Raw genomic sequence first — 27,382 nt, forward strand, 5'->3', positions numbered from 1 at the left:
AGTCACAAATCAATTCCTCGATCTCAGCAATCACTTAGCATAAACACACACTTCAGAACAAGTTCGTTGCCCCTAGACCTCACAATAATAATCGGGGTAAAATCTGATTGGGCCAGCGTTGGGGTATGCGGGAGTCGCCCAGTCTCGCATCTTCACGATTACCCGACTTCATTTTGTGTTGGAAGGACTATAAAGCTTTAATATAATCTTTCCATAATCAATAATAAACATACTAACTATAGTAAATTAGCTTCTTCTAATATTATAGAAGTCATCTATCTTACAAGCAATGAGTATGGCATCTCTTCTCCGTGCTCCAAACCTTGGAATCTACACCGAATGATATTTACAGGGTAACACTTTACTATCTTCATAATGAACTAGGTCCCATGATTAGACGAGGTGGACACCTAGGTAAATATTCAAATAGAATATAGAATAAAGGTCGCTGCTTCATACTTCATTCCGCTTTCACGTTCAAGAGTTGCCGTGATATTGCCATATGAGTAAGCCCGATATAACGACATTATGCGGACTCATGGCATTCTACGATCACAAGTCATCTGCTACTGTCTGTTCAGTGTGTTAGCAACAAGTCAGACTAGCCGAAGGAAAATTTGAATGGCACATACAGCAACTGCAGCGTGAGATCTCCTCGGATCTTTGCTTTCAACTCAACCTCTATATCCAGATTCAAGTCCAGCCTTAATCTCAATTGATCACTTTTCCCGGATTGAGGTTTCTCTTCTATTGACTCGGTCACTTGCTCGACGCCTCCGGTTTGCGCTGTCGGCACAAGTCCACCGGCATTATTCCGTGGTTGCGCTACCTCGCCATGACTTTCTGCAGGATTGAGGACACGGCTCACGCGCTTTTCCTTGATTTTTCGTCGCTCCTGGCTGCGATTTTCTCGTTGTTCGGAATCAGTCTCTTGATATTGATCTGGCTCTTGTGACTTTGGAGCTTGACGCGCCCGTCGGTGGTGTCGTGTGCGCTGTCTTTCCACCTGAGGAATCGGCTCTGGTGATGGTGATTTTCCCTCGCTCTGTTCCTTTTTGGAGGCGGTGCTGCCCGAGTTTGAGGAAGGAGAATTCGAGTGTGTAAGATCTGGGACTGAACTCGTTGTGCTTCCGTTGACACCATTTGCCTTCTGCTCTGGGGGCGGGCCCTTTCTCAACTTTGGAGGCTTGCGTTTTGGTGGGACACCGGTGTTAATCGGAGCGTCATTTTCAGACTGTTTTTGCATAATGATTATAGAATATGAAGATTGTCAATTGTCAAGTTATATGACCATGAATACTATGGTGGCCATCGCGATTCCCCCCGTTTGCATATATTTCGCCTCACTGACGTCAACAAAAGCGCTTTAGCACAAGGAAGATAACCCGATCACAGATAGGATTCTAGACAGGAGGTAATGTGTGCGCGTGGGGAGACCCGAACTTTGAGATGGTGACGTTGTCCCCCTCGACTCATTCAGAGAGAAGTAGAGTGAAAACTGGTTTTGAAATAGCCAACTCCTGTCTTACCACGCGCGGAGCTCTCGCTTGACGACCAGTGACCCAATGGAATTCCAGGGTTGTTCGTCAAGATCCAATTCCTGGGGTTCGCGGAGCTGCTAACGTCATGAGCGATGGGAACCGTGGATACCGGAAGGTGCCACTTGAACATATTACCAGTTGCATGATGCACCGAAATATGTTTCTTGAATTTACACACCTGGGCATCAAACAGGAGTTGGACTCATTTTTATTTCTGTTCACAGTTAGATATGGATACCCTTAAGACCGCGACACAGAAGCCAGTGCTGGAAAAAGACCAGTTTCCCTCAAGCGGAGAGGATGAATTGGACTCCTACTCGGATTTGGAGGATCTACAAGAGGGTGACAATGAAGATGAGCTCAACCAAATGAGCGAGTCAGACTTCGATTCTCCAGGGACTTCTGACACTCAATCGATCCAACGGGAAATCCCACCACAAGGACACCGATATGCGCCCACGACAACGATTTCACGGAAAGAATCGAGCTCAGTAATCCCAAAATCCAAAGGGATAGCGCCAATACAGCCACTGTCTGAGCGAAGTGAGAGCGGAAAGAAGGTAGAAAAAGGCGCCGACAGTGCATTGAGTCTGAGGCTCGACTTGAATCTTGATATTGAAATCGAGTTGAAGGCCAAGATCAAAGGAGATTTGACGCTGACCCTAATGTTAGTCTTGAATTCCACAAATCCGATATGTTCTGAGCTGAAGATATGCAGGGCATGATTCATAATGTGGCAATTAAGGACGAGATGTGGTTAGGAGGCCGGTAACAAGAGGCTTGTTGAGTCGGGTCTATACTGTGAATTCCAGCATAGATCCCCAATGACAGATAGATACCTGTTGATGCTTTGGATCATCTTGCTCGATGAGTTGCGCCGAGTATCGGAGAATACCTGTTTTCTTCACTAGTCCTCGATCGAAAGACTAAGGCCTAATTGTATCTAGACCTTCAAAAAGATCTAGAACTAATGTAAATGATGATGGCTAGACTAGACAGGATAGCTTCAGCCACTGTAGCTAATGGCATGATCAAAGAGATCGGTACCAGCTTACAATGATCAAGCGGCGTTGCGATACCACGGCCACTATGTGGCATTGTCCACGAGGCTCTTTCAAAAAGCTCGGTGTCCTGTTTCGCGTCAAATAGCCTTCCATGGTTTGCAATCAGCATTCCACGGCGCCATACCGAATTTCGCGTAAACTCGATGAATAGTGGCCATTCTGGAGCATTATCCCCGAGATAGCGGGTCACACGGGAGGCATAACCTTGGAACAATGGTGATATCATAAAATAGATATCATCGTATCGATCACAGTAGAGTATATATTTCTTGTGTTGAGGGCTTCTACTTCTGTAGAGTGATTAGTTCATAAAAGATTGAGCAGCGACCTACCAATCTACACCCAGAAGGAAATTAGTACGAACCGAGCTGGCCCTGAAAAGCTGCAGCAGCGCATAAACGATATGGAATCACCAAAGGGAAAAGCACTTCCGAGTGCGACGAAGAAAAAGTCGACGTTACCTACAAAGCCGGCAGGAAAGAAATTGGGATCTGAAAGCCCATTGCCTGGCAAAGGAGCATCGGATACCAAGATTCCCGAATTGGATAACCCAATCAACAAGCCTTCACCCCCAAGAGGCCTCAAAAAGAACATCCCAAAGTTGCCGAAAAAAGACCGAAGTAAGGAGCTGTCTCCTGAAACCCAGGAAAAGAAAGAATCGCAGACCGATCTGCCAGCCATCGCAAAGCCCGAAGGAGCCGACGAATTGAATCCAGACCTGGAGCATGAGGAGCCGATACCCATTGAGGAGACGGTCGAAGAAACCGTCGAAGAGCATGCGGAGCCGCTTGAACTTTTGGAGGAGTCGGAAGAGGAGACCGAAAGCCCATCTCAGGAGCAGAGGAAAGCAAAGTCCAAAGAGCGAGAAGCGAGCTCAGCTTCTGGCTCGGGTGCAGGCTCCATGTTCCAGCGGGGGAAGAACGCAGCTTCTCGCTTCTCAGACTTTACGGACACTGTCAGGGGTTTCACAAACCGCACTACCGCTGCTCTACCTGATGGAACGCTTGAGAATGCACAGGAAAAAGCACGTGGCACCGCAGAGAAGTTCCAATCCTATGGTGGCAGGGCTGCATCAAAAGTGGCAGGGAAGGTCTCCGATTATATGACGCAATTGTCGGATTTAAAGGGCCTTGAGGTTACTGGGGAGAAGGATATACTTGATGATGATGGGAACGCGATTGGAACAATTGTTGAGGGCGACCCCAGCGAGCTTACCGGCCATGTTATCGGCGATGAGGGTGAGATCTTGGATGAGGATGGTGATCTGATCGGTCGCGTGGAACTGATCAGCGAGGAGACGGTGAAACAGGCTGATGCAGTCGAAGAAGTGGCTGATACGAACCACATCCCGAGCTTACAAGAGCTCTCAGACTTGCCAATTGCAAACGACGGCACTGTTAAAGACAGCGCTGGTCGAGTCTTGGGACGACTTGTTGAAGGTGACGCCGAGGACCTAGTCGGTCAGACAGTAAACGAGAATGGCGAGGTTCTAGATGAAGATGGGGATCTCGTCGGGCGCGTCGAGCCATTCTCTCTGGACCAAGTCGAAGAGGAGGCTGGCAAAGCTGATCCTACAGGGGGCGTGTTGCTTCCGACAGCCATTCTTCGCGGTAGAGAAGTGAACGAGGATGGCAAAATTCTGAATGATGAAGGAGACTTCTTGGGTCAGGTTGCGGAAGGATATGATCCCAGGCACCTGTCGGGAAAGGTCCCAAATGAGCATGGGCAAGTGATTGACCTCACCGGAGAGGTGATTGGACAAGTCGAAACGGTGCCTGGAGAAGCTGCAGACGCTGCGATGCAAGAGCTCGAACACAAAGCAGCAGTCGCCAAGAAGGATGGTCTGGAGAAGGATGAGTCAGGACAAGATACCACGGAAGCCAACGAGCTGGAGGATCTCTCACTGGAACTACCTGATATCTCTACACTCGAAGGGCTGAAGTGCAACAAGTTTGGAAACATTGTTGGCGAGGATGGTGTGCCCGTCGGCGAACTCATTGAGGGAAATCCCAAAGAATTATCCAAGGGTGGATATGAACTTGATGATTGTGGTCAATTCTGGGACAACCGAGGCAATGTTCTGGGAAAGGCCAAGCCAATTGCAGTTGAGGAGGAGGACCAGAGGCCGTTCGCCGATTTTGAAGATCTTGTCGTGGTCGAGGATGGATGGGTCGAGGACTCAGATGGGGCTCGAGTAGGCCAGGTTGTGGAAGGCGAGATAAAAAAGCTGGTCGGTCGGGCTGTCGATGACGACGGAGATATCCTGGACAAGCGAGGAAATCTCATTGGACACGCTGAGCCTTGGGAAGAGCCAGAGCCAGAGCCAGAAGAAGTCGACTTGTCTATGTTGGAGGGTCTTTCGCCTAACAAGCTTGGTCTCGTGATGGGACCGGATGGCGTTCCAATTGGCCGTGTTGTGGACGGTGACTTGAAAAAACTCATCCGTCGGACAATCGATGATCAAGGTCAATTGTGGAGTGACGATGGGAAGATTATTGGACGAGTTGAGCCCATTCCAGAGGACGAACGCGAGGTGCCCATGCCCTTCAGCGACATGGGTGACTTGGTAGTCAAACAAAACGGATTTGTCGAGAACGAGCTCGGTGAGGTGGTTGGCAAGCTCATTGACGGAGATCCCAAAGAATTGCAAGGAAAGGCCGTGGATGATGATGGCGATATCATGGATAAACGGGGCAATGTGATAGGGCGTGCTGAGCCATATACCCCGTCCGAGGAGAGCGAGGAACCAGAAGAGCCAGAAGAGGATCTGTCTGAGCTGGAAGGGATGTTAGTAAACAAGTTCGGAAACGTGGTTGACGAAAACGGTGCCGTCTTTGGCCGACTTGTGTCTGGGAATCCCAGGAAGCTCAATGGCATGAAGGTGGATGGAGAAGGTCAGATATGGGGTGATAATGGAAAGGTTCTGGGCAATGCGGAACTCATCCCGGCTGCGGAGCGAGAAAGACCCGAGGGAATCTTCTATGGGCTTGATGGCTTGGCTGTAAGGAAGGATGGATCTGTGACCAATGCAGCGGAAGATGTGGTCGGAAGGCTCATCGAAGGGGATCCAGCTAGACTCGCAGGCCGTGCTGTTGACGAGGATGGTGAAATTGTCGACAAAGTGGGAAATGTCATCGGTCGCGCAGAGCGATGGACCCCGGACGAAAAGCAACGCGATATTAATCCCATGAGTGGCCGAAAGGTCAACCGAGATGGAGAGATCCGTGATGAGGATGGTAATCTGATGGGTAGAGTTACCATGGGCAACGTCAAAGCGTTGATAGGCAAGGTGGTGGATGACAATGGCAACATCGTTGATAATGAAGGCAACAAAATCGGCGAATGCACACTGGAGGAAAACATGCCAGAAAGCGAAGAGGTCGAAGAGGTCGAAGAGCCCGAAATGTCACCAGAAGAAGCCGAAAGGAAAGCCAAAGAAGAGCACGACCGAGACTTGGCGAAGAAAATATCAGGTGTTCTCCAGCAGACACTAGACTCGGTGGAGCCTCTTTGCAAGCAGATCACAGAGGTAAGCATCTGTCGCGATATAGCGAGCTCACCAGGGCTGCGAGGAAATGCTGACTTGTCTTAGCATCTTGAAAGAGCGGATCGCACACCACGAGATGAGTTGGACGAAGAGAAACTAGTCCAAATCGTGAAGCCTCTGATTGAAGACGCCGGCAACATGCTCCAGGAATGCAAAAGCACAGTTCGGGCCCTCGACCCCGATGGATCTATTGCTGCATCTGCAAAGGTCCACAGCTCTACCCACGAGGCAACGCCGGAAGAATATCAGCTGGCAGACCTTTTGAAACAACTCACTCAGACGGTCACGACCACCATCGAAAATGGCCGTCGGCGAATCGCAGATATGCCGCATGCGAAGAAGAAGCTCAATCCGTTATGGGCATTGCTCTCCGAGCCTCTCTTCCAGATCATCGCAGCGGTTGGCCTCCTTCTGAGTGGTATACTCGGTCTTGTGAACAAGCTTCTGAGCGGACTTGGACTTGGCGGCATCCTCCAAGGCCTGCTTGGTAGTCTTGGAATCGACAACCTGATGAGCAGTCTCGGGCTAGGCAGCAAGGGTAATTAAGGGAAGTATTCCCTATACCAGGAGTTGGGTAAATAAATTCATCAATTTGCATCGGATTCCCAGTGTCGGCCTCTGATAGATTAGTGAAAGACAACCACTTGTAAGCAGTAAAGGCCACATCCCATGTGAGACATGCCCAAATCTCATCGACAAGATTTTCGCATTGTTTAGAACTAGGCTGAATACTGAACAAGATAAGCCCACAGCCTTGGAACAAGCACAAGGAAAATCTAGAAATGAGCGCTCTGGATGCCATTGCGAATAGGGTTCTGGGATCAGGAATTGCGTTGCTAGGCTGGAATTGATAAAAATTTCATTAGGGGCCTAAATGGACAACGCGTGAAACGCGGAAACCGCGTCGGCCCGATATTCGATCTATTAGACCACATAGGGTCTAATAAAGGTTCAATGTCCTTCTGTTGGGAGAGCAGATCAGGAAGCTGAGGTCTTCCAAGGTTGATTCCCAGGGAGGATACAGGGAGTTCCATACGGTAAGAGCTCACCCCGGCTTGGCAATCACATGACGTAGATCGGTCCCCAGATTTTGTCACATACTGTCACGTGCTTGTATGTAGGTGGATCGGTCTGTGCTCCGTATTTAGCGTCCTCTGTTTGCCAAGACATGTGTGCGTGAACTCTGAACCTCAAATAAGGTGATGCGACCTGTAGTCACGCCTCAGGCACCATCAAGCATAAAATACTGTTCGCTTCGAAATCACTGGAAAATCTTCCAGGACAAGTGAGGTTATTTGACATTTGACATCACCGGGTGTTCATTCTCACTCCTTCTGCCTTCTGCCTCATGGTCCATGGTTACACCAGCGAAAGATTCTTTTTTCCCCGTATAGTCATGGTCTGGTAGCTCAGCATGCTTCGCAGTGTTGGGAGTACATGCTGCTTCGGGGATGAACAGGGACCTCGGGGGTCAAGGAATGTTTCTGAGCCGAGACTATGAATTACCCAGCGAACCTAAGTCTCTCCACTCTCATGACAGCGAAAGGAAACAGAATAGGGAAACCCCCACCCTTCAACAACAATCCAGTACATATAGCGACCTGGTAGAATATACCTGGTTGGGTACAATATGTCTTTAGGTGTCATCGCGAAGATAGTGGTAGCATCCTGTAGTCCGCACCACACAATCCTTGAAAAGGGGCATAGATCACATGAGATTCAAATAATTTAGGACCTCATCTACCTAACCAGTAACCTGAGTAGCAGCAAAATGCTTCTGTTTGTTAGGGTTACATATGATAGCGATATGCACCGAAAAGAAGCAATCTTTCGTTTCCTGTTTCATTCAATTAACTTCATCTTTTGATAATGCCTACAGTATCAACGTCCTTTGAGAGAGATTCCTGAGCGCCACCAAGCTACATTACCAGGAGAAAGGCCTGAAGATAATTGTATCTACTTAATGAATGTATGAGTAGGGTAAGGACACAGCAAAGCTGGGATGAAATCTGACATTTCATGTGGCAGTGATCCATTCCGATCATTGGATATGATGGGCCACAGAATTTGGGCAACATTGATGAAAGGTGCACCTCAATATAGTTATCTGTTGGCTAAAGGATGTACAATGCCGTTGAAACACACCAACCGGCCTAGGGACCGACGGGTGGTATTCACCTTCTGTAGCTGTATGGTCATATCCATATCTTGTGCCGCACATGGCAAGTCTTTCTCTTTCTATTGCCCACAAAAACTCTCCACATTTCCCGGCTCTCATACCCATCCCGAGTACCAAGAGCGTAAAAGCAAAAACCGGAAAGCTTTTCAGCACCCACGGAGATAGCAATATATGACTAACCAAATGAAAATCCCTGGGCCAAGAGATCTTCCTCAGCAAGTAAAAATACTATGTCATACAAAGCGGTATGAATGCGCAGTCTGTCGGAATCCAGTCCCGCGGGCAGAGCGACGTACTTCCAAGGAGTTTAACGACATTTGAACACACTTGACCATTATCTAAACGACGAAGCACGTTTATCGTAGATACCGAGCCCAGCCTGAAAACTTTGTACGATATGATAAGATGAATAAGATGAATTATGTGTTCAACGCCAAATTGAGTTTATGCGCTCCAAGTCAGGCGAGCGTGGTGGATTCTTTCATGCAAGAAGAGGGCGCGTGATCCGGAATGTGAGACTACAGCATGCACAACTGCAACACAAACTCCAGCTTATCTCCCCAGATATTCAATCAAATAATGAGAGTGCAGGCGTGGCATCGGTAGGCAGACCGTTGATAACCTGTGTAAGGAACCCCGCCTCCGGCCTCTCTCCCGTGCAAACAGCACACCAATGAAATCCATGGAACACCAATAGAAACACAACCCTAGATCGGCCCGCCGGGTTTCTTTGCACTTTTAGGAATGGAATTACGAGCCGCAATGTTAATCAACCCCGCATCGTGGAGTCTATCGTTTATCAGAGGTATCGGGCAGGCGCCCGATATACTTCCTGGTTCTATACGAGGGGAGCGACAATGAAGGATAAAGAAGCTGGTTCCATCCCCCAGACCCACGAGATGACCAGTCAATACTCGAAGCAACCTTGGAACACTCGAAGCAATGGGTCCCATGCTCCCCGGAAAGCCTCTGGCTGCCCTCACGCGGTGCAGTCTTCCTAGCAATGTGAAAACCACCACAACGCTACGCTTTACTTCAACCTTGCAAGCTCATGCCCAAGCTCAAGCCCAGACACAATCGAAGACGATCTCCAATGCTTCTCTCCCACCACTCGCCGTTGTGCCCACACGAATCCTGCTCAGATCTCTTCTCGTCGCCACGATCTCCTCGAAGAAATACCTTCTGATCCCGGCCCTTTCCTTGATGTCCTTCTTGTCCAAGCCCGGAAGGAATTGGCTATGCGACGTGGATCGCAATCCTATTCTACATGGTATACTCAAAAAGACCTTCTACGAGCAATTCTGTGCTGGTGAGAATGGAGCTGAGTGTAGATCAACCATTAAGGAATTGAAAGACATGGGTTTCCGGGGTGTGATCTTGACATACGCAAAGGAAACCGTGTTTGATCACAGCACTGGGTCCTCACACGGCCTGGGTATAGCTGAGATCAAAAGTGAGAACGGTGATGTGTCCGTCGATGCCGTGGTTCAGAAATGTCCCAGCATTGAGGCCTGGCGGGACGGAACTCTGAAAACAATCGATATGACAGAAGAGGAAGATTATCTTGCCGTTAAGTATGCTACTCAACATCCCCTCTCTTCGAAGAGAACTTTGGCTAATCATTCTCAAGACTTACTGGTGCCGGTCTCAAGGTTACCGATGCTTTCTCCGTCGGAGACCTGCCCCCACAACAGATGATCGATGCACTAGATGAGATTTGCTCCAAGGCTAAGAGCCGAAGAGTCCGAATCCTCGTTGATGCCGAGTCCCAGCACTTCCAAAAGGGGATTGCCCGCATTACCGTGGATCTCATGCGCAAATATAACCGCGACGGCATCGCCACTATTTACAACACATACCAAGCCTATCTCAAGAGCACACCTACCACATTAGCCAACCACCTTGCCGCAGCATACGATGATGGATTCACTCTTGGTCTTAAGGTTGTGAGAGGTGCATACATTGCCTCCGACGAACGTTCTTTGATACATGACACCAAGCAAGAAACCGACGACGCATATAATATGATTGCCCAAGGCGCATTGAAGAAGAACATCGGAGAATTTGGAGACAAGGGCAGCCGTCCTTTCCCATCAGTGAATCTATTCCTAGCAAGCCACAACAAAGAGAGTGTGGTGAATGCACACAACCTTCACAAGCAACGGACTCGATCTGGATTGCCGACCGTCCCAGTCCGGTTTGCTCAGCTCCATGGAATGTCTGATGAAGTGAGCTTCTCGCTTCTCGGAATGAACGATGGTGACGGGTCACCAGAAGTCTATAAGTGCTCCACATGGGGAGGATTGGGTGAATGTCTGGCCTACCTTCTTCGCCGGGCAATTGAGAACCGAGATGCTGTTCTCCGAACTGATAGCGAGTATCAGGCTTTGAAGTCTGAGACTTTCCGCAGATGCAAGTCTGTGTTCTCTCTATCTCCATCTTCATAGCCTACTTTTAGCATATGAGATCACGATACAAATGTCAGAAAGAAAGTATAAACATTAACCTCTTCATGGAGTAAACACTTAGTACGGAGTGGACGGTATTAAAGTTAGAAAGATTGGCATCGATTGGATGCAGATTCTGGAATTACCCGCCATAATAGCTGTTAGTCTGCCTTTTTTTGGGGTGGTGGTATTGGTAACTGATAATGTCATCCATCACTAGGCTCTCTGTGGGCCGCGAGGGACTTGCAGATCGGCGTCCCGCCTACCCGACCAACCAGCCTTATTATAGTGTTGACTACCGGGGCATGACGTCCGGAGATTCTACTTGTATGGCCACACGCACGTGTAGTAATGATTGTTGATTACACCCGTGCTTCCGAGAACTCATGCATGATTGGCAGTAAGGACCAAGGATTGGTCAGGCAGGGGTCTGCACAAGGCCGTGGAATCTTGGCGCGCCAGCCAGATCCTAAACCAGGCCAGAATCCCGAAAATTCACCGCTTCCTGCGGTGACGATGCCAGGCCCAGTCTGGCTCTGCATATGCCTTGACAAGGTGTTCTGATTATTGAGATGGGTTTCCAGTTCACCGCAACGATGACGTGATAATGCTAGGGACCATCAAGGGAGGACTTGAACAATGATGTACAAGTGTCTCACAGCTTCTAGAAGAGCCAGCTGCACACAATATTGTGCAATTTGAAAACAACTACACAAAATAGTATATGTACATAGATGTCATAAGAGTGGCAACAGCATGCTCGGCAATTATGATTGAGGCTAGCTTAAAATACACCAGTTGTGACGTGGCCTATTCCAGATGCGAAAATCACGACTGCATCCGCTAAAAAGCCATGCGAAAAGTGTGTGGTGAGAGCATCTTTTATTGGCTTGAAGCTCCGGGCTGATATCATGTGGAGGTAGTGATTGGTAGAAGGATCGCACTGATAGAAAAATTGCGGTATGGACCAGGTCATATTTCGAGCTGAAGGAGGGGAAGTGGGTGCGAGCGATTAATGAAAGCTCCATATCAAACTTGCTATATCACCAATGAAGTGGACGGAAAGTAATCACGGAGAAAATGCGGAGGGCACTACTGCGCACGGATGCCGAACAAGCCGGGGGACTGGAGAAAATCGGGACGCCGGTGGGTCTTCGTGCCATGTTCCCCAGAAGTCTAAGACCCACTTCTAGTAAGATCCGACTGGCTGATTGGTATATTCGGTGAACCTCCGAAGCTTGGTAAGCTTGTCTTCCCCCAGGTGCCAGCCTTAGCAGTCTGGGGCCCCTCGCTTCAGTAGCGGGGGCCGTTACATTGGTTTTTCGGCGATATCGGCTCTTTCTTGTACTTTATGACGCTTTTTCCCCCTTGCGTCGGGGAGCTGAAGGAGAAATATTTCCTTCCGACAGACTTAGTACCGCAAGCCGTCCCGAAAGACGCGAAAAAAAGTGAAGAAGCGACCATTATGGTTTCTGGACAGCTCAAAGGGAAACCACTTAGCCTGGTTATTGGTCTGATTGGAGCTGTTGGCTTTGTGCTCCAAGGCTATGATCAGGCGGTTTCTAATGGGCTGTTGACGCTGGGCTCGTTCATCGCGGTCTTTCCTCAGATCGACACCGTGCATACCACTGGCAGTCAGAAATCTCACAATTCTACCATCCAAGGTATGTGCTTTCGGAAAAAAGTCTCCAGAATTTCAAGGCGATGATCTAACTCGAGACAGGAACAACGGTTGCCATTTATGAGGTTGGGTGTGCACTCGGGGCTGGTTCCTGTGCTTTTCTGGGTGACAGGCTGGGCCGTCGCAAGACCATCTTTCTTGCCGGCTGCATCGCTCTGGTTGGTGTCGTCATCCAGTCGACTCCTTTTGCGCTTGGCCAACTTATTGCTGGTAGAGTGATCACTGGTATGCTTCAAGCCTCACAATAATTTGCGTTGCATCAATTGATCTGTATCTAACTGGGTATAGGTCTGGGAGTGGGTGGTTTCACAGCCACGATCCCCATGTATGTTTCCGAGTCATCCTTGGCCAAGGCTCGTGGACGAATGGTGCTACTCGAGGGGTGGTTTGCTATTGGCGGCATTGTGCTCGCGACATGGCTGGAATTCGGACTTTACTATGTCGGTGACAACTCAGTCAGCTGGCGCTTCCCCATTGCCTTCCAAGGCCTCTTCGCCCTTATAGTTGTCGGCTGCATCATGCTACTTCCTGAATCACCTCGCTGGCTTGCACGAGCTGGAAGATTGGAAGAGGCCGCCGCAGTGTTGGCTCGCATAGAAGATGTTTCCGTTGACTCCGAGCACGTATTACAAGAGATGGATATCATCCGCCAATCACTGGTGATGGACCAAAATGCTGAGTCGTCGGGTTCCTCTTCGCCTTTTGCGCTCACTAAAAACCGACATCTGCATCGTACAATCCTCGCCGTCGGTGTCAACATTCTGGCCCAAATGACAGGAGTCAACATCATTACTTTCTACTCTGATACCATATTTGAAGGTGACCTGGGGTATTCAGGTACCCTGTCACGAATCATCACCGGGTGTCTACAGATCTGGCAGTTCATCGCAGCTGGTCTGGCAGTACTGCTTATTGACCGTGTTGGGCGTCGACCGCTATTCATCGCCGCTGCTGTGGGAATGACTGTCGCCCAAGCTTGCTTGGCTGGGCTATCAAGTGATTTGGGAAACAAATCTGCGGCTGGAGCTTCCCTCTTGTTCTACTTTATGGCGCTCTTCTGTTTCCCCATCGGTCTCTTCCTGGTTCCGTTCATGTACGCAGCAGAGATCGCCCCTCTGCGTACTCGTGCTCAAGTGACGGCCATGTCAGCCGCAGCGAACTGGCTCTTCAATTTCGTGCTGGCTGAGGTTAGCCCTGTCGGATTCGCCACGATTAGCTGGCGGTACTACATCATCTACGCATGCATTAGCGCATTTGCGTGCATCTTCTTCTACTTCCTCTGTCCCGAGACCAAGGGTCGCACGCTTGAGGAGATTGACGACATATTTGTCCAGTCAAAGTCTGTACTCGATACAGTTCGTGTTGCTCGTCAAATGCCTTATCAGGCAGAGATTTTGGCCCATATTGATGAGACGGAAAAGGGTATTGATGAAAAGCAGGTCGAGCATGCTTAAATTAAGGGCTTCAAGAATCTCAAGAATGTTCCTTGGACGCAATTGGGTCGTTGAGTATTTCCCAACGGCAGATTTAATGCATTTTTTCAATGTTTGGTTCGAAATAGAAATAGACACAACGGTTTAGATGAACAATTCATTTGATTATGAAAATTTCTCATGGAAAGCAGCTCGTAACTCTATATTTGCCAGGCAGCCAATTCCAAAAGCAGGGATGATGCGAACACCGCGTAACAAAGTTGACGACACAACATATTGCTGTGAATGCTTCAGTCTGTCCACAAAGGGAATCCTATACTGGCGAGTGTACATATCCAACGCCAGAAGGTGTAGCGGGGTAGCTACCAGCTGAGTCAACACAGGGACGGTTAACTGTGTAATGATCGGCTTCGCATGGGGATGCGTCGCCCAGCTGTCGGGGATGGCATCCGACAAATAGGGCGCTAAAGTGAAGGAGCCGAAGATCGTCACGCCGTCGCGCACGAGGAAGATCGCAGCGGCCGCACGGGCCATCGACCTGTTGAGCACGGGGACGGGGACGTGCGCAGTCTTGGCATCGGGCCCCCTGCCGGTGCCGTATGCCTGCGCAAAGGACATGTCCTTCCACAGCGCTAACGGCACATTCGCCAGTATTGTAGTGGCAAACGTCACTGTACCCGCCGCGGCTATCTCTAGCTTGCGACTGATAGTATCGGTCATGTTTGCCACGGAATACGTTGCCCCGTACATGGCCCATACCAGAGCCATGGGCTTTGAAGCGATGAACAGCCCCGGTTGTCGGAGTGCCCCGACTGCATGCCGACGTAGTCCGCGGAGAATGGGCTGTTTGAATGCAGCTTGCTCGACGAGTGATCTGGGCGCTTGTTAGGCTATGGTTCATCCTCGCGCTTGTCTCGGTACTGACCTGTCGATAATCGCGACAGCGGGCGTGACGAGACTTGCCGAGAGAGCTGCTGCTGCAATATCGCCTGCGATATGTCCCAGCTGGGGGCTCTTCCAGTGGTGTGTTTCGATTTCTTGCATGGTTTAGGTTCTATAGTACATTCTGACCCTCCTGCTGCTTATCTACTTCGAATCTGTTTGATAAAAGGCAAGTCAATCCGCCCAATACAATCACCGGGAGGCCTTCCGACGCTGCATACACCATACAGCAACCCACCTAGCCTTATCGCCTGGATCCAAGCTCGGTCGTTATCCAAATGCAAATTGTGGGGTAAACGGACAAGCCTCCGATATTTCCATGAGGGGTCCTGGCTCTTTAAATCAATCGACTCGCCTGCTGGGATTGATCTTTTCCAATTCACATTTCACATTGAGTCAAGTCTGCCGCAATGTCTACAGCCACACTCATGAGAATGCGCTCGGCACGGCCTACTGGCCCTCGCCTTCGCTCTGTCCCCGCAGGGCTCTCTATCCAGGCCCGTTCCAAGACAACCATGCCCTTCCGTCTCCCCGATGCTCGTAACGAGCCTAACGTGAGTCTACCAAAAGAGTTTATTGGAGCATCAGCTAATGAAATATAGCCTCTGTACACCAAGGGCTCTCCAGAGCGCGCCAAGCTCGAGGAAGCTCTCACCAAGCTCCGCTCCCAGCTGCCCGTGCGGAGTGAGCTCTTCTTCGACGGAAAGCTCCAAGCAAGCTCCAAGTCCATTGACCAGCCGTTGCCCGCCGAACATGCCACTACCTTCACAAACTACCCTCTCGCAACCGAAGAACAGACCAAGACCGCCATTGAGAAAGCTCTCGAGGCCAAGCAGAGCTGGCAAGATACCCCATTCGTCGATCGTGCCTCGATCTTCCTCAAGGCTGCTGAGCTGCTCACTACCAAATACCGATACGACATCATTGCGGCTACCATGCTTGGCCAGGGAAAGAACATCTGGCAGGGAGAGATTGATGCCGCAGCTGAGTTGGCGGACTTTTTCCGTCTGAACTGCAACTGGGCAGCTGAGATTCTGGAAAAGCAGCCAACTCGCGGCAGCGATGGCATGTGGAGGTATGTTGCGCAATATCTCCAAGCTTGTCCAAATCACATGCTAACAATTCCGCAGTCGCATTGACTACCGTCCTCTAGAGGGCTTCGTCTACGCCATCTCCCCCTTCAACTTCACTGCTCTTGGTGGAAACCTGATTGCCGGCCCTGCCATCATGGGTAACGTGGTGCTGTGGAAGCCCTCGCCCTCCAACGTCTACGCTAGCACCCTGCTCTACAAGATTCTCCTGGAAGCTGGTCTTCCTCCTAACGTCATCCAATTCGTCACTGGCGATGCGCAAGCCATCACCGACACTGCCCTCTCCCACCGCGATTTTGCCGGTCTGAACTTCATCGGTTCCTCCGATGTCTTCCGCTCGCTGTACGGCCGCATCGGCCAGGGTGTTGCCGCAAAGACCTACCGCGAGTTCCCTCGCTTCGTTGCTGAGACCAGTGGAAAGAACTTCCACCTTGTTCACCCTAGCGCCGACATCTCCAGCGCTGTCAACCACACCATCCGTGGCTCCTTCGAGTACCAGGGCCAGAAGTGCTCTGCTACCTCCCGTCTCTACCTGCCTGAGTCCAAGGCAGAGAAGTTCCTGTCCCAATTGAAGGCCGGTATCAGCGAGATCACTATTGGAAACCCCGACAAGGACTTGGAGGCCTACATGGGTCCCGTGATCCACCGTGGCTCCTTCGAGAAGATCAAGACCATCATTGACGCCAGCAACAAGGATCCCTCCCTCAAGTTGCTTGCCGGTGGTACTTACGATGAGTCTGTCGGCTACTACGTGCACCCCACTGTGTACCTCGCCGACTCACCCGACCACGCTCTCTTCAACGAGGAGATCTTCGGTCCCGTTCTTGCTGTGCACATCTACAAGGATGCTGAGTGGTCCTCAGTTCTGAAGTCCGTCGACCAGAACGGCGGTGGCTTCGCCCTGACCGGTGCCGTCTTCGCCAAGGATCGCGTTGCTATCCGCGAGGCTGAGGACAAGCTCCGCTACTCTGCCGGTAACTTCTACATCAGTAAGTCTCATTTTAACTCGCAATCCAGTATTCAAAACTAACGATTTCCCCTTTAGACTGCAAGACCACCGCTGCTCTTATTGGCCAACAGTCCTTCGGTGGTGCCCGCGCTAGTGGCACCAACGACAAGGCTGGTAGCTCCGACCCCCTGCGCCGCTTCGTCAGCCCGCGCTTGATCAAGGAAGAGTTCTTCGGCCAGGAGGGATTCACTTACCCCAGCAACCACTGAGTGTGCTACGATGTGACACGAAATATATTGTAGAAACTTCATTAGCAAAATATGTATTCTCACACTTCAATCAATCTTGCATTTCTGCTTTCTACAATCTTTTTGGCGGAGGAGCAGCCCTGGAGTTAAAGCAGACTACGGAGTACCACATTGGCTAATGTTGCGGTTCCAGGTGTGAAGGACCTTGGAAATTTGGGCAAACGGTTTCCTGAGGTGTTGTGTAACAGGAATGGCCCAATGGGCGGCCAAAACAAGGGTCAGTTGTCATGGAATTTCCGATCTGCAAACTCATTTTAGCCCAGTCTCATGAATGTGCTTGTCGATCTGAAATCCGTGCATCTAATAGTTCATCATGACCATACTATGACGTCATACCAATCGCGGTTTGATTTGATATCTCAATTGAATTGTAGATTAGAATCTAAACACATGCCTTCAAGCTTTTTTGAAGAGGTTTGAATACATTATCTATATTGACCTGAAAGATATGATCATGCAGGATGTAAATGAAGGAAGGATACCGAAAAACGCGTTCGAAAAGCACAGAAAACAGAGGCAGTGGAAACAAATGATGACAGATAGATAGGTGAGACGCTTGTGAGCGGTGATGTATCTTGCTTGAAATTATTGAGAAGATAAGGTCTAGCTCATTGGTTCATTCTATGACATCTTGTCAGGGTAGATATCCAAGAAGCCCAAAGGACCAAACAAGTCACATTTCTGAGATCACCAAATGAAGCCCCTAAGTCCGCCACGAGTCTCATTTTGTTGGAAAGAAATCCACGGATCAACCCACGAGGGGTGCAACATGCCACGATCCGCAGCCAACCAAAGTACTGTACATCGTAACCGATCACTGCAGACCCCGCGGCTCCGGGGCGGGCCCGGACATATATGATGCTAAATCCGCCCTTGGCTCGGCTTTGTTTACCAATGGACCCCGGGTTTACATCCATAGATGACTATCATGACTATCTTTCCCAGTTTCATATCAACAGGCGCGTTATCAAACACCGGGAGGCCTCCCGATGGCCCACTTCTCCGCACCTGGCCCCCCGCACTTGCGATAGACCGGTAACGAACCCGGATACACGATAGCTGCAAAAGTGTCATCCGACACCGAGATATAACTGCAAGTTCGCCTGTGTGTTTCTTTTTGTCATTGAACTTTCATTGCATTGTCAAGATGGGCGTCGCCAAGTCTGATCCGATTATCATTGTTGGCGGTGGAGCCTTTGGATTATCCACTGCTTTGCATCTGACTCGATCTGGTTTTACGAACATCTCGGTTTACGAGAAAGATGATCACATTCCTCCTCGTTACTCAGCGGCCAATGATCTGAACAAGATTGTTCGCGCCGAGTATGAGGATCCTTTCTATACGGATCTGACAAAGGTGAGTATTCCAATAACCCTATGACGGAACTATTCTGACAAGATTGTTTTTTTTTTTTTTATAGAAAGCCATTGCAGAATGGAAGACCCCTCTTTTTGCTCCCTTCTTCCACCAGACCGGATTCTTGCATTGCGTATCTGGTGACGCCTCCCAAAAAGCCATCGACACTCTCGCAAGATTCCGAGCTTCAGCGGAAAAAGATGCTCAGATCAAGCCTCACGTGGTGCCCCTCGATAATTTGGATGATGTGCGCCAGGCCTGCTGGCAGCTCGATGGTCCTCTGACCGGCTGGAACGGATACCTGAACCGCTACGACGGATACGCTCATTCCGGCGATGCCCTCGCAGCAGTATACCGAGCTGCACAAGCAGCCGGAGTCCGCTTCTTCCTCGGCGAGAACGGCGCAGTCGACGAAGTTGTCTACGTGAGCACACTTCAAGGCCGGAAGAGCTCCGGAATCCGCACCAAGGATGGCAAATTCCACCCCTCGTCTCTAGTCATCGTCGCTGCTGGAGGTGCCGTCGGTCGTCTTGTCCCTGAGCTAGGCAAGAAGGTCGTCGCCAAGTCCTGGTCTGTTGCGCATGTCCAACTTACCGACGAAGAAACTTCTGCGCTGCGTGGTATCCCTATTACCTACGCCCGTGATCTGGGTTTCCTATTTGAGCCCGATCCCAAGACCAACCTCTTGAAGATCTGTCCTATGGGTGGTGGTTTCGTCAACACGGACCCAAAGACTGGTATCTCATATGCCCCTGACAATTTGGAGGAAAGTGCGTTCGTGCCGGAAAATGATGAGAAGCAGATGAGGAAACTTCTGGCACATACTTTCCCTGCACTGGCGAACCGTCCTCTTGTTAAGAGGTCTCTTTGCTGGTTTGCTGATACGGATGACTCGGACTTTATCATTGATTATATTCCTGGGACTTCAGACTCTGTTGTTGTGCTTTCTGGTGATTCGGGACATGGCTTTAAGATGTTCCCGATCTTTGGATCATGGGTTTCAGATTTCCTGGCACATAGCCAACAGCGCAATTCCAGATGGCGGTGGAAGCAGTCTGATCCCAATGAAGGGAAAGGAAACTGGGGTGGTGATGTGAGTTGGCGACTTGGAGAGTCAAAAGAGCTCTCTGAGATCCGGCCGAAGGTCTTGTCTAAGCTTTAGATGCTTTCGAATTCGTAATATTGTTGCATTATAAATCGCATTTTTCACATCGCTTTTTGATTTCTGCCAAGTTCCATATGGTGTGCTGTCTAGACCCATGTAGGCTCGTGTGTACAGTATTGAAACCTCGTGGAAGACCTGCATGTGTTATGTGAGCCAAAGAGGCAAGAAGAAATCAAAAAGTGAGAGAGAAGGTGGCAAAGAAAAAGGAGGAAAAAAAAAAAAAAAAAAAAGGTAGTGCCAGGGATTGAACGTAGAAGATCGTAGTATCACTTCCTGGAAGATCAAAGGCACTTCCGTAAACGGCAATCTCTCCCTGGCGGCTGAGGGGAGTTGAAGCAGGACAGCCTGTCCGGGCTGTTTCCCGCTTGGCCACCCCTCAGCATTAACTACTCACCACTTCTGACGGGTTTTGACCGACGGAATATGCTCTCTATCCTCCCAGATAGGAAGCCGTACAGCAAACCAATCTCCATACTTGGCGGCGCTCTCTTGTATAGAAGATTGATTGGCATATCCAGATAGTCAAGCCTTGAACTCGTGTTAGAACGCAACATGTTCTACTGGTGACTTGGACAGCATTGTCATTGGTGAAGTTCATCTTTGCTAAGGGCTTTGCCCCGTCATCATGCTCAAGACTACTAATACATTCGCACATAAAGATTCATCAAGCCCAGCTGACGTTCACCAGATACTATGTTCCACCATTGCATTAGATACCCACTCAGTATCAAATGTCTCGATAGAATCCGCAACAGCCATGATCTCAGCCGATGTCAGCATCGTACCAAAGTCACACTCCCCATCCAGCTCATGGACCGGCCTCAGAAGTGCGTCATATCGCACAGGCTGCTGGATGGACGCTGAAATCGACGTTGATGGTGATGACGGGCGAGGCAAACCATCGGGTTGCTGATAGAAAGCAGGAGCTGCCAACGGACCGGGGTGACTGCCTGATATACAACCCAGCAAGGTCTCGTCTAATTGCTGTAGCTCTGCTCTTCGGAAGCTTGCGACTTGATTACCGTCTCCGATCATCTCGTCGAAGATTGAGTAGGCTTTGTCGAGCCAGGTGGGATGGGTTTCGAGGAGGCGGGGGTCGATTGCGGGACCGATGAGCAGGATGACGGTTGAAACGAAGACTGATTCGAGATCGAAGGGGAGGAAGGTTTCTATCTTCGAGTCAGAATGGTTATTTTTGAGAGCTCATACTTGACGTACCTAGGAGTCCTTGACTCTGGAGGCTGTTGAGGATGCTTATGATGTGATGGGCAGATTCAAGGCACATTTGCATCAGATTCTGCACATTGCGAGAGGTATTGAGGGTCTCTAGGAAGCACTCTGGAGACTCAAGGCGGATTTTGAGGAAACAGAAGAGAAGGGGTCTAGTTGCGAGAATGATGCACTGAATAGGTGACGCAGTCAGTCATTACAACTTCCCCACGGTGTGTTGTTTGAATAATCGAGACTCACCTGATGGTATTGGAGATGCAGGTATGCCGATAGTCGCGACACCCCGCTAGATGGTTCCAAGTGTAGTGGGAACGATTGGCGAAGCTCATCGGCTAGTCCTGCTATATTTGCCAAGGCTGATTTCGTGCTGAGGAGAAAGGTTCGCTTGATGCGGCCGTCGATGACATAGATTGCTGCACAGAGGATTAGGGCTATGCAAATATGAGTTAGGGTATCGGGGCCTTACTACTGTTAACCTCGGCAATGATCTGAGACAGTTTGATGTGCATGCTGAGGGACATGGTTTCTGTCGCGTCTGCAAATTCTGGTATCTGGGTTTGGATATAACGATCATTGATGGTTTGAGGTAGTCCCATCAACGATGTCATCTCTCGATCGAGTATGTAGATGGTCCACCAGATCTTACCGCACCTTTGAACCATTTCATGTCCGAGGTCATCAACTGGCATGTTGGTGTGCATTCCTTGTGCCATGGCTATGCGCATAGCTTGACCAATCTAGATAATGGTCAGTAAGTCCCGCATGCGCGAGTAGTAATACGGATATCTCACATAGTTATGTGCCGATGTGCGATAGTCGACACATTGGTAATATAAGGCGATACAGCAGAGAATCTCCGTGCCGAGCATGGGATCCCGGTAAAGGGCACTAGGATCCGGTAAGAGCTGCAGAGCTCTGACAAAGTAGCCTACACCTGGTGGCTTTCTGCCTTGGGCCTTGGGTTGAACGAATCCTTTTCCGAAAGCCAAGATCAGAAGAAAGTGAATATACCACAGGCTATTTGTCATGTCTTCTCCATCACCAGAGTAGAACTGTTGCAAAGAATTCATAAACTCTGATTCTTCGAAGAGATGGTATAGCTGTCCGCAGCGGAATTGTACTGCGTTTATCAAATACATGGTGTGGTCGCGAGTCGGAACAATCGGCATGTCCGGGCCTGGGGTTGTTCGTAGCCCATTCCAACCCAACTGGTAAGTAGTTTCGTCAAACAATAAAGCCTCTGTGGGCAATGCTGTCTGATAAAAGTGCTGGTGAGCGAGGCTGAGAACCCGTCGAGTGAACGACCAGTTGGAAGATGTTCCAAGATAGACTGGAATCATCAGTTCGGTCTTACTCCGCGATGGGAGGATAACTTACATGTCCGTCCATTTGCCGCAGACATAAAAGCAGGGGGACCATTCGATAACGGATTAGCGAGACCAGACTCTGGGTCTTCCAGCTCCTGGGAGTCATCTTGATTTTCCGGAGTGGCAGTCCTGTCCAGCGGAGGTACGCTTCCGCCATCTTTTGGATCTAAGACAGATCAGAAAATGTGTTCCATAGCATGAGACCAATACACACCTGTATGTTGGGTCTCAAAGTTAGAGCTAAAAGGACTGGCTTGGCCTTTCTCGCTTTGCTCTATGCGAGCGATCTTCTGCTGCAGCTCCAAGATGTATCTGCATCAATTAGCGACGAGTATTTCTGCGCCCCGCACTAGACCTACCCTCTCGTCACTAGAATCTTCTGATCGCGGTCATTGAAAACACATGAAAGCTTTCGCTTGCTGCAGCCGTCGCAAGGCTGCGATCCGGAGCATTTGATCTTTTGCCTCCGGCATCGCACACAACTGAACGCGTTGTCAGCCACGAAACTCCGCCAGGGGACTCTACTCACGCATTTGACGACCGCTTTGTAACTCTTCCATCCGCCATATGTGTTTGTGGGATAGGTATGGTGGAAGTGTCATTTGGAGATAATGCGGGGAAAACCGTGAGGGGTGGAACTTCAGTACTGCCTCGATCCTCGAATCAGAGTGCTTGGCCCTCGCTGCGATACGAAAGGGCTTATCTCCGCGCTAAACACTCGGGTTCCCTCCCGGTCAGACGTCTTGGGCAATTCGTTTGTATTTTGTTAGATAAGAGTATCCTTTTTGATTCTGGATTATTATCGTTGCCCAAGTAGGTATCGATTGGCGTCCCAGAATTGCCTACATGCTGTGTGGCCCCAATGTTCTGTCCACCACTCTCCGAAGCTATCCTGCACGTTTTGTTCGTCTACCCGGAGTACCCGCTCGTCACGTTTGAGCGAACAAAGCGCACAGGGATGTGCAGCCTTGAGCGCGCCTTGGTCCGCCCGGGCTGTAATTACTTTAAGTGCACTGGGATCGGCGACTGCAGGGATCGGCTTTTGGCCTACTCCCTGCAAGACAGCGTTGAAGATTGCGGCTCGTTCCCGCCAAGCAATAAGTACGTCAACGGCATCTTGTTCCTCTTTAATGTTCTCTTGTTTGTTCACGCTGTTGAGCTTCATGCCACCAGCTTTGCCGGAGCGGGCAGGACCAATTCGCATGCTCTGACTGAGGATGGTGTCGCGTTTCCAGCGGAGGCTTCGGCCTGCAATGACGCGGGCAGCCGATTGAAGGGCGTTGTGTATATTTGATGCGGTCGCTGAGACAGAGGCTGTGAGTGAAGTTTGGGATCGTAGTTGTGACTTTGCGGAGGCAGCCTCTTTGTGAAGGCCTTCGAACACGTCAAGGAATAGCTCAAGAAGAACAGATGGGGGTGGGATGTTTGTCGGACGGACATTACTCGCGGGAGTTACGCCCCCGGAAGTAAAGCTGCTTGGAGAAGGGCTGGAGATTGGTGGTGTGGGCGTGGATTTGGGGTTGGTGACAGGCTGTACACTAGGTCCATCTGTGAAATCCCCCCAGTCACCAAAGGATTCATCATCCCAGGTTGGCGCAGCTGGCTTGATATTCTCAGTTATCTTTGGAGGTAGCTTCTGGGGTGTTTTCTGAACGGTGCTTGTATGTGATTTTGTCGGCAAAGATTTCTTCGGGGGTCTTGATTCAGGTTGGTTGGGCGCATCCGCAAAGTCGCCCCAGTCATCAAACGATTCGTCGTCCCATTTCGTTTCAGCTGGTTGTGTGCTGGGACTGGCAACTTCCTTCCTTGAGGTATATTTTGATGGCCGTTTCACGACAGGTGCCGAGTCTTGGAGCGACAGTGAGTCTAGCAAGTCAACTGCACCGAGAGGGTCTTGTACTGGGTAAGAACTTGTGATTGAAGGTCCTGTTGGTCGAGGTGCCGCTGACAGTGGCGTATTTTGTTTACTCGACTCGGGGCCCTCAAACTCACCCCAGTCATCGTCAGTGTCACTGGCCGGTGCATCGAATGCTACATCGAACAAAACATCACTATTTTGATTCGTAGGCAACTCATAGCCTTGGTGTGCAAGAGTCTGCCTCGGGGCATTGGACGTAGGTAATGTATTTTGGGGTCCGTTGTGTAAAGTTCCCGATGATCCGGCGAAGCCGCTCTGGTCATCTAGATCATCGAACAATGACCCTGTTTGATGCTGCACTGTTCGTCGACCTGACTGATCTTTTGATGGGGCAGGTGCCTGGCCGAACTCTGCTAACAAATCCGCCGACATGGTCGGAACCTTGCCCTGAAACTGTGGTACAGTGCGAGAGCAATACGGGGCGTGGGCAGATTTCAGCCACAGGCTTCGTGCAGCGTATCCTCAAATAGAGTTGATCGTAGGGATATCAGTTTCCCCGGCGAACCAATCCGAAGGAACATCCATGGATGTCCGGTGGAATGTCGCAATGCGAGTAGCGCGATAAGGCGGTCTACGTTATCGCCCGCATCCCCTCATCTTCTTTCATCACAACACCAGCGATGCGAAACATTGAGGAGACCAGGTGAGCATTGCATACAGTGGACTTGAAGCTATTCTCGTGCTGACCCTTGCAGGAAGAGATGGGACATTACGTTCTCCGACCATGAGACACCCTCCGACCTTCGAGCGGCGCTGCAGTCCGAGCGAGGGGACCTGTGCAATGACGGCCTGAGGTCCGTTTGTTGGAAGGTTCCGTGGGCTCACCAACACGTTTTCTTGAATGCTGTACTTATTTCCACCGCAGGCATTTCTGATCTTCGACGGGTTGGACCGAAATGAGTGGGCGCCTAAGCTCGAGGAATCCCGAGACGCGTATCGTGCGCTACGAGACCACTTCTTGAAATACATTGAACACCCAGATGACTTGGAATCGACTGTTGATCCGCTGGCGGATGATGAGCAGGTAGGTGTGCTTGCGCCTCGCTCTCTGTTCAGGGGTTACGACGGGAAAAAATTATGCTTGGTTGAGTCCAGCTTACACGACCCCTAGTCACCATGGCAAACACTACGAAACGACGAGGCACTGCGCGCGGAGATCTTGCAAGATGTTGACCGATGTCTGCAAGAAAACTTCTTCTTCCACGAACCCGACACCAAATCCAAATTGACTGATGTTTTGTTCGTCTATTCGAAACTTAACCCGGATGTGGGTTATCGACAAGGAATGCACGAATTACTTGCGCCAATCCTTTGGGCCGTGGACCGCGACTCTATCGATACAAAATCTGGAGAGATTGACGCAACCCAGGAACACAGGGATGGTTTGATGCTGAAGCTTCTCGATCCTCAATTTGTGGAACATGATTCATTCACGCTATTTCTGTCCGTCATGCAGACAGCTCGCACATACTATGAGCATGGAGAGACGCGGTCGGTCAATGGTCAGATGGATACGATCCCAATAGTTGAACGGTGTCAATATTTGCATAAGGAAGCTTTGACGATCATTGATCATGAACTAGCGGAGCATTTGGAGGCAGTCGAGGTTTTGCCGCAAATTTTCTTGACGTGAGTCCCTGTCAGATCGTACAGACCTTTGGAATGATCTAACTCGTTTTGAAGCCGTTGGATGCGCTTGCTTTTTGGTCGAGAATTTCCGTTTGATGATGTGCTGATGATGTGGGATCTTTTGTTTGCTCACGGGCTGAGGTCCGATCTTGTTGACTTTACTTGCATTGCAATGTTGCTTCGAATCCGCTGGCAACGTGAGTTTCAATCGTTTCAGGGCGCTGTTGCTCAAAGGTAGCCCGTTAACATATCATGCAGTACTCGAGGCAGATTATACCACCGCATTGACGCTGGTACTTCGATACCCCTCGCCTGAACCTCACGCCCCTCAGACCTTTGTACAAGATGCGCTCTACTTGGAACAGAATCCTACAGCAGATCGGGGTAATTTCATCATATCGAAATATTCGGGTCGACCACCTGATTCGAAAATTCGCGCCCAGTCTGGCACTCGGCCAACGAGGAGAGCTTTCCTATGGGATGATTTCAAAAGACGCAGTGAAAGTAATTCACCCTCTCATATTTCCGCTCGCAACACGCCAAAGAGCCTGGAATCCATCTTCCAGGATGTCTCTCAGGGAATCCAACGCCGTACAGAATCCTGGGGCGTGGCCAAAGCCGTACGCGGTGCTGTGACCGAAGCCAGGAAAAATATGCAAACGATGCACTATGAACCAAACATGCGCTATGCTCCCAGGCCTGTTTCAGCCGAGAAGGCCCCGGAAGCTCAATCCAAGGCATCTACGAGTCTAGCTGTCACAGCAGGGCTGGAAGCAAAGATCGATCTTCTGAATGAAAGAAATAAAGCTCTGGCCTCTATCTTGCGTGAGGCGCTTGATGATCTTGGCACACAATTGGCAAATGTTAATGGCCTGGGCTCCGATGCCAACAGTGCCGTGAAAGATGCACTGGCCAAAGCCGAGGGCGTGCAGGCCTGCCTGCAAGATCCTTCTATCGAGACAGGGACATTTGGAGTTCCGTCAGGCGAAGAGTCCGACAAAGATACGCTGAGTAGCCCGCCAGACAATGCCAAGTCACCAACAAGCAAAAAAGGCATTGATATTCCGACAACCAAGTCTTCATTACAAACTCGCCATCCCGATAATACGGATTGGACCGAGCCGACTGCCGATAGTGGAACCTCCAAGCCCGTCGGCATCGCCCCAGCAGGTCCGATGAACACTGGCAAAAAGTCCGAGGCCGCGCGGGCATCTTCGCGAGGAGCTGTGCGACCATCTCTCACAGACTCGGGATTTTCATGGATGCTTGGTGGCGGTCGGAACCTGTCGGGATTTGTGAGTTCATCCCCTCCGCCGGAGCAGACTAGGCATCTTGATCAAAACCGAGGAAAGCACAGTGCGTTGTTCGGATCTGGTGGAGAAGTTCCAGGGACCGATGCCGAGCCTGGTGAATTGGCACTACACAGCCTTCGGGGCTCCCGGGACCCTCTGTCAGGGGCTGGCCCATTGTGATATCCTCCAATCTGATGCCCGTTAACGTTCCGACCATGCAAAGTCTTACGCCAGGCCCACTT

General features: G+C 50.1%; 10 protein-coding genes across 10 annotated transcripts; 6 read left to right on the forward strand and 4 right to left on the reverse strand.

Annotated features, from left to right (window-relative positions):
- Positions 1–566: 566 nt before the first annotated feature.
- N7506_010157 (uncharacterized protein) lies at positions 567–1,246 on the reverse strand (the record flags this gene model as incomplete). The annotated part of the gene is made up of 2 exons (XM_056959450.1): positions 567–573; positions 633–1,246. 2 exons carry the CDS (start codon positions 1,244–1,246, stop codon positions 567–569), a joined length of 621 nt encoding a protein of 206 aa, XP_056808840.1.
- Positions 1,247–3,008: 1,762 nt separating this feature from the next.
- N7506_010158 (DUF3659 domain-containing protein) lies at positions 3,009–6,698 on the forward strand (the record flags this gene model as incomplete). Its single annotated transcript, XM_056959451.1, has 2 exons — positions 3,009–6,134; positions 6,198–6,698. 2 exons carry the CDS (start codon positions 3,009–3,011, stop codon positions 6,696–6,698), a joined length of 3,627 nt encoding a protein of 1,208 aa, XP_056808841.1.
- Positions 6,699–9,273: 2,575 nt separating this feature from the next.
- N7506_010159 (proline dehydrogenase family protein) lies at positions 9,274–10,778 on the forward strand (the record flags this gene model as incomplete). Its single annotated transcript, XM_056959452.1, has 2 exons — positions 9,274–9,905; positions 9,962–10,778. The coding sequence occupies 2 exons, from the start codon at positions 9,274–9,276 to the stop codon at positions 10,776–10,778; spliced, it is 1,449 nt and encodes a 482-aa protein (XP_056808842.1).
- Positions 10,779–12,243: 1,465 nt separating this feature from the next.
- On the forward strand, positions 12,244–13,913 carry N7506_010160 (sugar porter family MFS transporter; the record flags this gene model as incomplete). The annotated part of the gene is made up of 3 exons (XM_056959453.1): positions 12,244–12,442; positions 12,502–12,684; positions 12,748–13,913. The coding sequence occupies 3 exons, from the start codon at positions 12,244–12,246 to the stop codon at positions 13,911–13,913; spliced, it is 1,548 nt and encodes a 515-aa protein (XP_056808843.1).
- Positions 13,914–14,057: 144 nt separating this feature from the next.
- Positions 14,058–14,936, reverse strand: N7506_010161 (uncharacterized protein; the record flags this gene model as incomplete). Its single annotated transcript, XM_056959454.1, has 2 exons — positions 14,058–14,766; positions 14,818–14,936. 2 exons carry the CDS (start codon positions 14,934–14,936, stop codon positions 14,058–14,060), a joined length of 828 nt encoding a protein of 275 aa, XP_056808844.1.
- A 308-nt stretch (positions 14,937–15,244) lies between these two features.
- Positions 15,245–17,143, forward strand: N7506_010162 (uncharacterized protein; the record flags this gene model as incomplete). The annotated part of the gene is made up of 4 exons (XM_056959455.1): positions 15,245–15,388; positions 15,437–15,909; positions 15,965–16,914; positions 16,971–17,143. The coding sequence occupies 4 exons, from the start codon at positions 15,245–15,247 to the stop codon at positions 17,141–17,143; spliced, it is 1,740 nt and encodes a 579-aa protein (XP_056808845.1).
- A 1,186-nt stretch (positions 17,144–18,329) lies between these two features.
- On the forward strand, positions 18,330–19,701 carry N7506_010163 (NAD(P)/FAD-dependent oxidoreductase; the record flags this gene model as incomplete). The annotated part of the gene is made up of 2 exons (XM_056959456.1): positions 18,330–18,539; positions 18,604–19,701. 2 exons carry the CDS (start codon positions 18,330–18,332, stop codon positions 19,699–19,701), a joined length of 1,308 nt encoding a protein of 435 aa, XP_056808846.1.
- Positions 19,702–20,385: 684 nt separating this feature from the next.
- On the reverse strand, positions 20,386–22,868 carry N7506_010164 (uncharacterized protein; the record flags this gene model as incomplete). The annotated part of the gene is made up of 9 exons (XM_056959457.1): positions 20,386–20,873; positions 20,923–21,106; positions 21,175–21,347; positions 21,401–21,671; positions 21,726–22,264; positions 22,312–22,467; positions 22,516–22,613; positions 22,661–22,783; positions 22,831–22,868. The coding sequence occupies 9 exons, from the start codon at positions 22,866–22,868 to the stop codon at positions 20,386–20,388; spliced, it is 2,070 nt and encodes a 689-aa protein (XP_056808847.1).
- Positions 22,869–23,100: 232 nt separating this feature from the next.
- On the reverse strand, positions 23,101–24,591 carry N7506_010165 (uncharacterized protein; the record flags this gene model as incomplete). The annotated part of the gene is made up of 1 exon (XM_056959458.1): positions 23,101–24,591. One exon carries the CDS (start codon positions 24,589–24,591, stop codon positions 23,101–23,103), a length of 1,491 nt encoding a protein of 496 aa, XP_056808848.1.
- Positions 24,592–24,839: 248 nt separating this feature from the next.
- Positions 24,840–27,320, forward strand: N7506_010166 (GTPase-activating protein GYP6; the record flags this gene model as incomplete). The annotated part of the gene is made up of 6 exons (XM_056959459.1): positions 24,840–24,862; positions 24,915–25,017; positions 25,085–25,243; positions 25,331–25,848; positions 25,903–26,045; positions 26,107–27,320. The coding sequence occupies 6 exons, from the start codon at positions 24,840–24,842 to the stop codon at positions 27,318–27,320; spliced, it is 2,160 nt and encodes a 719-aa protein (XP_056808849.1).
- Between the last annotated feature and the right edge of the window lie 62 nt (positions 27,321–27,382).

This window comes from Penicillium brevicompactum (genome assembly GCF_028827555.1).
Source record: "Penicillium brevicompactum strain IBT 35665 chromosome Unknown utg000006l_segment0_segment0, whole genome shotgun sequence".
In the NCBI taxonomy this organism is placed as follows: Eukaryota; Fungi; Ascomycota; class Eurotiomycetes; order Eurotiales; family Aspergillaceae; genus Penicillium; species Penicillium brevicompactum.